The sequence below is a fragment of the Coffea eugenioides genome, chromosome 2 (genome assembly GCF_003713205.1).
Source record: "Coffea eugenioides isolate CCC68of chromosome 2, Ceug_1.0, whole genome shotgun sequence".
Taxonomy (NCBI): Eukaryota; Viridiplantae; Streptophyta; class Magnoliopsida; order Gentianales; family Rubiaceae; genus Coffea; species Coffea eugenioides.
Genome location: NC_040036.1, coordinates 17,066,380 through 17,077,499, shown reverse-complemented (window position 1 = coordinate 17,077,499; position 11,120 = coordinate 17,066,380). Strand labels below are relative to the sequence as shown.

At 37.0% G+C, this 11,120-nt stretch overlaps 1 protein-coding gene across 1 annotated transcript; it reads right to left on the bottom strand.

Moving 5' to 3' along the window:
- Nucleotides 1-3,753: 3,753 nt before the first annotated feature.
- Nucleotides 3,754-8,348, bottom strand: LOC113760628 (protein NUCLEAR FUSION DEFECTIVE 4-like). The gene is made up of 2 exons (XM_027303285.1): nucleotides 6,871-8,348; nucleotides 3,754-4,442 (listed from the first exon to the last, which is right to left on the bottom strand). The coding sequence occupies exons 1-2, from the start codon at nucleotides 8,061-8,063 to the stop codon at nucleotides 3,974-3,976; spliced, it is 1,662 nt and encodes a 553-aa protein (XP_027159086.1). The 5' UTR covers nucleotides 8,064-8,348; the 3' UTR covers nucleotides 3,754-3,973.
- Nucleotides 8,349-11,120: the final 2,772 nt, after the last annotated feature.

Sequence of the window (11,120 nt, the reverse complement as noted above, 5' to 3'; positions counted from 1 at the left end):
GTGGAGGAAATCCAACAACGCTCACTGTTAAAGGGAAAGTTTTCCAAATCCTGAATATTTTCCTATCCTAAAAAAATTAGTAAAACGTAAAGAAATACTAAAATGTCTTTCTCAGTTCAAGTGTGGATTCATATGGAGCATGTTCTATTTAGAGAAAGGGCTTCAACGGTTATTACATACTAGCCCATAACGTTGTTGGTGCCAAAGATTCAATATTTGATTCATGCTAAAGAAAGAATTTAGGTCATAAGGTAGAGGCATCTCTATCTTTTGAAGGACAAAACCGTGAGATTGATCCAATAGGTCAAAACGGACAATACAGCGACTCAACTAAACTATTGGATCAGGGATCAACTGGTCGGATTGATCCAATAGGTTAAACTCGGACCGAATAGCGGCTCGACTAAACTATTGGGTTAGAGATCGATTGATCGGATCGGTCGGACTGTTCTCTAAAATTCGTTGACGTTAGCATGATATTATAATCATTTAATATTTTTATAAGTTTCAGAAATATTGAAATTAAATTCTTGATTATATTTAGCCAATCATGAAAAATGTTCCAAAAATATTAGACTTACAATCAAATATACACCTAATAATTATATATAAAAATGTAAATTCATAACTAAAATATGTCCGTACTCCAAAAATTCTTGAAAAACTAAATTAATACAAGTTGAAATCACTGATACTAAATTAATGATAGGGATGAAAATATCTTAATTTAGAGATGATTTAGGAAAGCGAGTGCTTTTGATATTTACACTAAATGGGTGACGTTTCTTATTCCTATTAATAAATGAAAGTGTTACAATTTAGATAACTCAAATTATGTTTGAGAAAAAGAAGAAAGAAAAGTTTGAGAACCGGGTCAGTCAGTTGAATCGGATCACTGGTTTAGCCGATTTTTTATGATTTTGACTGATTTTTAACTAAAATGATTTTATACTGCAAATCAACTAAAAAGGAAGGCCATTTCACGGTCGGATCGATCGAACCGACCGATCCGATCCGAGTCTAACAACACTGGATTTTAGTACTATAAATATAATAGTGCCGTTTAGGAGACCTCGAACAGTAGACAAGGACTCTTGCTTAATTATCTGGGCCATTGATTGATAGCTAAAAGGGAGCATAACTCATAAGGTAGATCATGTTCACGTAGCATCAACACTTTTCGTTTAAATTTGGACACCTGGGATCGTTTTGTTTTGAAGTACTCTATAAAGATACTTGCCACATATGTTCTATATTGAATGGTCTAAATGCTTCTGTACACAGATTGCATATCCAACAGATGTGTCACTCAGTCGGCATTCAACGAGTTGGATCGTAATGGTTGTGACCCCAGTCCCCTTATATGCGTGCATGGCCTAATCACGAAAGATTAAAAGCATACAGATAGAGCATCTGAATCCCAACAAGATGTACCTATTAACTTGGGATAATTTCAGGTTTCTCACAGTCTCATTCCCTTCTCATGAAGTTTTCAAAATATTAGAAACCTCCCTTAAAAGTAGGTAGCTAGTATCAAATCCAACTCAATTCAAAAAAATAAATAATAAAAAATTAGGAGTTGGAGAGAGAAAACAACCTGATACAACAAATGCCCTCAAGTCTTCCATTAGTGAGATAATTTCATATGAACAGTACCTAAGCAATTTAACAAGAATGAAATTTTAGAGAAGCTTTCTGAAACAGAAAATCAGCTAAGCATAATCTGTCATACACAAACAACAACTATATCAATATAAACTATCAAAGAATAAAAAATTTTCAGTATAAAATTCTTAGAGACTAACCTGAAAATGTGACTTAAAGAATTAAAGAACTCTTGAATCCTCTACAATAAAGGTGAAAATTTTCACATATGAGTTAAAAACCTCTACTTCTCTTGCTCTAACTGAAGTGACTTCTTTCTCTTGTACTTAGTTTTCTATGCCATACATCAACAAGAGTAGGCTACTTGAATTTGGTGCCCTTTTTCTCATGGCATTTTAGACATTATTGTACTTCTAAATTATCATTAATTCAGTTAACCATATTTACAACTAATTTAAGTAAATTTGTCCAAATAATGGTGAAATATCTAATAAGTTGTGCGGTATTTAAGTCATTTTGCCCATGATGATGTAAGAAGTGGAACCCAGTATTCTATCAGGGGAGATCCTTGATATTTTGAAAACTTCAGGGGATGTTTCTAAAACTATCCCTATTAACTAAGAATATGAATCTCAACAAGATAAATAAAAAGAAAAAGGACATTCAAGTTGCAGACCAATCTCTCAATTCAGGCCAACTTCACTTTTTTTTCGGAGACGATAAACCTATTCTATCCTACACTAAGGGGGAGGGGGCGGACCTAAGGAGGCCCAAGAGTAACCCGGAGGGGACTGAACCACCACCGGACCAAACGGGTGCACAGCACACCCGCCTGAAGTTTTTAGAAAAAAGCCACTTAAATGTGGCAAGGCCAACTTCACAGCAGTGTCTGGAAGCATTGTAAAGCTCCGACGGTTTCCATCTCTGCTGCAATCTCGGTCATATGGAGGGTCGTTTAGATGTTTTAATCTCACAAATATGCTTATAAGAAAATTACAGTGTGTAAATTTTTTTTTAAAAAAACAGCTTAATAGTTAAATAAATTAAATTTCATAGAAGTAAAAACTTAAATTGAGGTCACCCGTGCGAGACAAGCAAAGGTTTTCGCTGACAGGATTAGCAGCATTTCAGTGAATTTAGTATTTGACGGCCCACTGGGCTCTGGTGCCTTGGTCTTGGACTCTTAATTTTTCTTATTCTTTCTTTTCGTTTTTGGATCCTTGGTCTTAGACTCTTCATTTTTTTTTTCACTTTTTGGAGCCTTGGTCTTAAGGTCTGTTTGATAACATAAAAAAGTGTTGAAACTGAATTTTTTCAGACATTCCGATGTTTTGAGTGTTTGATAAATGAAAATCCATCTGCTGAATTTGTTAAGTAGTGCTAAACTTGTGTGTATTTTTTTCAGCACAAGAATTCTGACTGAATGCTTAATTCTGATAAGAATCAATAGAATTATTTCAATTACCTTATATTATCTACCAAATCTACCCTTGTTTAGTAATTATGTTCAAAATTCTTATCTAATTAAATAATGTGATATTCTCCATCTAAAGGTTTTCTATTTCTCTTTTCTCCCTTTTTAATGATTTTCACATCTTCTCTATACTCCTCATATAATATATTTCATCTTTTATATTAATTTGATTTAAAAATAAATATTGTCATTTTCATACCTAATAATTTTAATCTAATTAAATCATAGGTTCTATTTCTTTTTTGGATGAAAAGATAGAAGGGCAAAATTGTCAAATTTAACTTATTAAGCATTCAATTATAAATATTTATCAAACAGTATAAATAGAATTAACATTAAAATTTAGACTTTTATATATTTCTTTTCAGTGTTTAAAATTCAACAAATTAATTGTTTCAATTATTAGATTTCAAAATTAAGAGTTCAGAATTCAGATTTAATTTTATCGAACGAAACCTTAGACTCTTAATTTGATTCTTCGCAGCCTTTAGGCAGCGCGGGCCTTACGCGTTGTCCATTGATTGTTCAAATGTGAGGTGGGTTGTAAATTTTAGTCTGTCAAGTCTTAAATCCAGAATTTTATAGGTATTGAAAAAATAAAAAAATTCACCACATTAAGGATATATACTCGCAAACCCTTCTCGCTGCACAAAGTTAATTAAATCACTCAGAGCATACAAACAGTATATCATTAGCTAATGATGGAACGTCAATGCAACACAATAATACAACTGAACCAATATTTCACTGGTTCCACGTATGTTCTAAGAAACAAATGAATTCAACCCATACAAATACAATTGATTGCTCACTGGAACTCAACTGCAGGACATCACTTGGAGAGAATCCCCCATCAGTCCTACGATTGAACGGTGAACACCTGAATTGCTATTATTAGGATGTGGCAGCAGTCTTCTTTGATTTCCTGCTGGCGTGAATTTTGGTGTACAGAGCTTTTGTTCTGATGGCTAGTAATACATCCAGACCAAAACCAACAACGCATGCAATGGCCATAACCACAAACACAAGCCTGTAACAGTGGGCACCTATGCAAGTGTTGCCTCCTCCTGCCGTTGGAGTGGCCTGGGAATCATAGAGGAAACCAGCAAGCAAGCCAGAGAAGAGGAAGGAGCCCAGTGGTAGGTTGAGGATTAGAATGTTGTAGATCAAACCATAATACTTGAGGCCGAATAACTCAGAAGCGGTTGGCACCGTCACAGCCAGACGAACCCCATAGCAAATCCCAACAACTGCAGAGCCAATGTAGAGGGAACCTGGTAAAGCCATGGCCATCACTACGTATCCAACAGCCATTAAAATCTGAGATGCTGCATTCCAAATAGGCCTTGGTGTTCCAGCCTTCCTGCAAGTAAAAGAAAAATAATAGTAATTATAAGCAACTTCGTAATGAATTTCATCCCACAGGTTTTTGCACGAGGCTGAATATATGCTCAAGTAACCTCTTTATATATATATATATATGCGCAATCAACATTTTCAACTTAAACAGATTCAAGTCTTGGTACAAGAACACAACTCTTCAATGTAGTAGTAGTCGGCCGTTAAGTAATAATACCTAATAAAAGAAGTTACTGTGGAATACTATGATGATGATGATGATTTCTCCCTTGTAATCTTATTTGTTCACATATTTGCAACAAAATTGATAACTGATGTGCAAGTTTATACTGCATATGCATAAAGGACGCGTGGATATTTTTGTAGTATATCTGTTTTAGCCACACTAAAGCGTATAGTATTGGGGAAGCAGCAAAATCAGAGGATGAAGAGAGAATCAAATTTGAGTGGACCAGAAGCCCCAAACACGGCTCTGCACACTCCCAGGGTAACGATCTTTAAGACCTTAACACACTTTACCCCCAAATAAAACGCATCATTTCCTATTGCAAGCGGCTTTAATGCTCCCCGCCCACCCCGGTGCCCGGTTCATTTGATATTTTAGTTCACAACGGATCTTTTGTCCCACACTCTGTGTCACTCTCTGTCTTACTTTTTATTATATTATTATTTCTCCTACATAAACATCATGTTTTAGTTCTTTTTTGTTTCCTTAAGATCCAATAACTATTAATTCAATAAAAAATAAATACAACAGTTTCAAAAAGTAATATATAATAGAAAATTAAAAAATACAGTAAAAATTTTATAAAAAATCTCATTTTTTATGCATTTTGATTTTTTGAGTTTAATAAATTTTGTGTATTATTGAATTAATAGTTATTGGATCTTAAACAAATAAAAAAGAACTAAAACATGATATTTATGTAGAAGAAATAGCAATATAATAAAAAATGAGACAGAGAGTGGCACAGAATATGGGACAGAAGATCCGTTGCCATTTTCGTTCCTGTACCTTCCCACTTTGACTTGTCTTCCATCGTCAATAACATCAAAAAGCTATACCCACCGACGAGAGGAAAAAAAAAAAGAAGGGCCCATATAATTACCGATAAAATTTTCATATTTGCCAGTTACAGAAGGGGAAGGACCAGGAGGGGTGCGTGAAGGAGAATATATAATGATAACGACCTGGTTAAATTCAAGCACCTTTCTTTTCTACGGATAAGTTCTCGAAAAGTCGTGTAGTTGGTTGAAACATAAAGCGGCCTATGGATATCAAATTTTTTTTAAATAATATTTTTCTTGCATTATAAATATATTTTTTTTATATTTTTAATTTTTTTTTATCTCACATACATCAGATCACAAAAAATATTACAATAATTATTTCAAATAATACTCAATCCAAACAAACCCAAGATTTCCTTCGCCCATAGAAATATCAAACCAGGGCTGGTCAATTCGCAAACATCTATCACCCATTAACTACCATGTAATAGTAGTGTATAAAGCTCTAGATTTTTTTTTTCCTTTTGGTCTTTCCTTTTGAGGGGAGACCATGATTATTCTTTGAATTAAAAATCCAGCTTATAAAAACAAATAACCCACCAGTTTCCCGTTAGTTTTTTGGACTTAAAAAGTCAGAAATTAGGACCTTGTCGGCCACCCCATAATAATATATAGAATTGTGTCACATGACTTACGTCGCACTAAAATCCCAAAACAAAACAAAAAAAAGATGATAATAACAATAATAAAAATAAAAATAATCATCTTATCTTATGCATAGCATGACTCGTACGTAAAGTTCTGTTCAATCTCTTACAACAACAGATTGGAAACATATTCAAGTGTTCGACCAGTTCCCCAATACCTACCCTCCCAGCACCCTTTGTCTCTCCTTGCCCAAAGCAGCTTGTAATTTAATGATACTACGTGGGTAATAAGTAGTGATTATTATTATAATCGTCATCATCGACTTCAAACAAAAGTATGCCTCCTAGTTGCACCGCTATTAAACTTAAAGCACCTCCCATCCCTCCCCAAAAGTCAGAAAACCCGAATTTTACAACAACTCCTACGTTGTTTCCTCCTACTTCACTCCAATGTTCTGTTCAACCACCGTTCCAACGTCTTCCTTTCTATTCTTGTGCATCTTTCCTTCTCCCCCCCCCCCCCCCCCCCCGTCCCCCTCCTCAGCTTCCACAAAGGCAAACTTAATACCAGAAAGAGAAGAACGTATTATTGCTCGACATCCTGAACCAGCTAACGGCAAAAGTCAAAAAAAAAAAAAAAAAGGTATGGAGTACTTTTGAAAAAAAAAATGGATAAAACAGGAGTGACTTCCCAGAAGCATGCAAGAATAATGGTCCCATAAAAATTTTAAAAAAAAAAAAAGGAAGTGCTTGATTAAACGTTACGTTACGTACCTGATGAAGTGCTCCGAGACCCAACCCGAAAGAATCCGCCCGAAGAATCCCCAAATGCTAGTCAGAGACACGAAAATGGACACGTCCACATAACCCAGGGCCAATCCCATTTGGCCCATGTTATTCATCACCGCTAGCCCCGTCCCGACTCCACACAGGAATGACACAAACAATATCCCAAACTCCACCGTCTTCAACGCCTCCCATATTGTGTGATCTTCTCCGATTGCGGGCTTCTTTTTCCCCTCCACCACTGCCGCCCCTCTCTCCCCCGCCTTCTTCTTCTCCTCCACCACCACCACCACCCCAACCGTTTCTTCAGCTAGCAGCAGTGGTTCCCTCGCAGCATTCCCCTCCACGTCTAACTTTTCCGAAGCCGGGGACCTGGCTAAATCCTTCAGCACAAGGTAAATAGGAACCGCCAGAGGCGATGCCAGCAGCACCAACAGCACCGCCGCAAAGATCTGCGAAATCAAACGGCCATGAATCCCTGACACGTCGAATGCCAGTAAATAAACTGCGATGACCACCGCAATCACGTTTATGATTCCGAAGTACTTAGTCTCTTCTTTTTCTTCGCTCGCCGTGGATGAAGGAGGGATTTCCCGGAGAAAAGCAATAGCAGCCAGGCAAACAACGAAGGGGACGACCGTGAGCATGAGTAGAAAAGATGCCGGGTCGTCCGAGAATAAAGCCGAACAGATATCTGTAAAAATTGCGGTGCTCAAACCCACGTAGCCCTTCATGATTCCCGAAACTGGGCCGCGATTTTTGCGAAAATTACGCATGCAAGTTACCAGGATGGCCGTGTTCATCCAGGTGGTACTGTTGCCTCCCATGCACAAGAATACGCACATGGCCCAGTAGGGGAGGGGTTGGATGCGGCCGCTAACCACCAGCCACTGGACGCCGTAGCCGACGAAGCCTTCGACGCAGCCGATGAGAAGGATTATGGGAGTGGGCAAGCGGTCGGAGGCTATGCCGGCGAGGATGCCGAAGGCCTTGCCAATGTCCTTGGCGACTGAGAGGTTGTTGAGTTGGAGCTGAGTGAGGGCCATGAGTGATTTGAGGGCGTCGGAGTAATTGGAGAAGGTATAGTTGTTGCCGGAGATGGATTGGACCCAAACGGCGGTCACGAACCCCAGCCATTTGCCGGCTGGGGATGTCGGAGACGGCAAGGAGAAAGTACCCATGAGACGACAACTGTAGTCCAGTCAAGACAGCAGCAACAAAGAAAAGGGGCGAAGTTTTTCGGTTGAAACTCGAAGATTTTGTGGGGGTCTGATCTGATGATGATTTAGAAGGCGCTAATCGTGCAGACTGTTGCTGCTTTCTACTTTAGTAGAATAGAAAAATTCCACTTGGTTTTTGTAGACGCAAAAAGTACAACTAGTAGTTTGCATGAATAGGACAGGGATCCATCATCCAAGTGCGTCTCTATTGTACTCTTCAGTCTTCGCCTTCCAGCTGGGAAGCTACCCAGCCTTCTGGTTGCGCTATATATTTAGTAAATTAATTTGATTAGTGGTAATAACTAACAATTAAAATAATTTTTTTTTAAATTAACAACACTGTTGTACTTCTATTTACCTTTTCTTTTTTTCTCTCTCTCTCTGGGTAGGAATAGAAGTGAAAATATTTCTTAAGAAAAGAAATTTTAGTTTATTGCTTCGGTTTTCCGTCCCTTTATTGAGATGCCTTCTTTGTCTTTGAGGCCTTGAGGTCAACTTGTGATGGCCCATATATTATATTAGTGGGAAGAACAATTCTAGGTCCATTGGTTGGTTGGGATTTCATCTTTGTTATAAGCATCTACTGTATTATTTTATATTAAAGATTTTTTTCGTTGCAAACGGGAACAAAATTTTAATCAAGAATAATTATTCATCAACAAACATGGACGTCCGACTTGATTAATTTATTAATCAATGTGCAGCTTGAACTTTCCCATCGTTTCTTTCACAGGTAACAAGATGAAACGAATGCGCCTGCATTCCCCTTCAAATATTTCTCTTCATTTCTCTTTCTGAATTAGTGCCCATTCAATTGATCCTGCATTCTTTTCTTTTTCTCTCGCTTCCTTATACGCAAAAAAATAACCTAGCTAAGCTCTCCTTTCTCACCAAATTGTAACCCGCTTGCAACAAAACATCGCTACGTTTTATACATACTACTAGTACAACCAAGAAACATCGCCACATACTTGACTTATTTATATTTGGGGTAAAAGGAAATTAATTGAGTGAATGAACTGCAGTTTTTTCATTCATTAGTTATCTGTCCAATATATCAGTTTAAATTCCCGCACACAATATCCATTAATTGAAGTTGAAAATTTTGTTTCCGTGTCTCGGATAGGACCTTTAGGCTCTGTTTGGATTGATAAATTTAATGAAAATTTTGAAATTCACTTAAATCGTTCTAATTATTTGAGTTACTTACTTAGCGGTTTATAAATTCAAATACTATAAACAATTAAAAGAATTTGAAAGGATTTCAAATTCATCATTAAATCCCTCAACTAAAACTGGCATCTGGATAACAGAAAAAAATGATACCGATTACTAATTGAAATTATTAATAGAATTAAATTATACTAGTGGATACGGATTAGTTTATATTCCTTAGAATTTTAACTACACTCAATAAATAAATAAATTATTAATTTATTGATTAATTAATATCTCTTTAAATTAATAGAAATATTAATTTACAGAGATTTTATTGTAGAATTTTAAACCAAAGTCTATTTTCCTTTAAAAGTTGTTGGACATATATATTTTTTTATTTATTGTTATCATTTATACTTACTCCTACTTTAACCTATACAAGAGAGTGACCCAACAAAGACATCACGAAAAAATGACAGGGATTAAATTACCGCTGAATTTCAATAAGAATGCATTTAGCAATATCCACGTGGATTTTAGAAAAGCCACAAGTGTCAACTTTAATGAAAGATAACATTTAAATTTTTAAACACCCCCCCCCCCCCCCCACCCCCTCAAAACACCCAATCTCGCAAGACATGTTGGCCAACTTCTCTCGAGGACGTTGGCTGTCGGACATATACACTAGCAGACCCGAAATTGGCTGTATCTGCAAGTTGCATTAATTATTTATTTGGGCGGGGTGGTTCAAGCTGTAAGCCGTCCTTAAAAAAAAAAAAAACAAAGGCTGTAAGCCGTCGTTTACTTTTACCCCCACTAGTATGCTGTATTCCACGGCCTATTAGAGCAGGTCATGTCATGTGTCCCCATCCACCGTACCTCTGCTTTCTTCAGCAACTTGTTCAATGACATTTCGTGGTACTTCAGAATGGTACATTCTTTCTTCTCATTCATTTGTCTAGCACTGTTTCAAAAAACGAAAAAAAAGGGTCTAGGACTGTACCTTCTGGAAACCAAATATGATGCACCTCCAGCGTCCCGTCATCAGGTATCACTGCTGCAACTACTTGTCAAAAGAAATATAATTAGGTGATATCCCTCTTCGTCCATTTCTCTCTTTTTTTTTAATCCGATAGAATGGATGTCCGAATCAATTCTTACGGGTCCGACTAATCTCACTCCGGGTAGAGAGAAGAGGCCCCTTCCCTCCGAACACGGTAATTCTGAGACTTGATTTCTGATGAGAGAGTTGAACAACGACTTCCAAAAAGTTGTCATGACCAAACGAGCTGCCCAGGAGGAGGGCCTCCTTCCACTTCTCAATTTGGTGGTTTTTAACTTGTTTTTGGATGATTTCATCCATCTCCGGAGCTGTAGCGTCAAAAGCAGACCCAACAACGACCTAAATTAATCTAACTTGTCATTTACATCGTTGGTTCGTCTGATAGTATGATACGACTTCCATCACCTTACTCCTAACTTCTAATTGTTAGTACGTCTGTTTGAGAGTTTAGGTACTAATAGATTTTTCCTCCGGAGAATTTGGCACATCATGCATTATATCAGTGTTTTCTTTCTTTTTCTTTTTCCTTTTTAGTGTACTCATCATATTGTGTTTTCATTACGCAGCTTTGCATGCCTATTGCTTCCTGCCACCACTAACATTACCTGATCTTTGGTTCCTTAGTTTCATAGGAAAGAACGTGGTACGCCATATATCACACAATCTTGTCGGGGTTTTTTTTTTCTTTTTTAGCCATAAAAAGTTTTATAGAACGGTTTTTTTTTTTTATCTATGACTTGTTGCAGAGCGTACATGGGAAAGCTGCAGATTTTTAATTAACCTAAAAAATAAGTGCA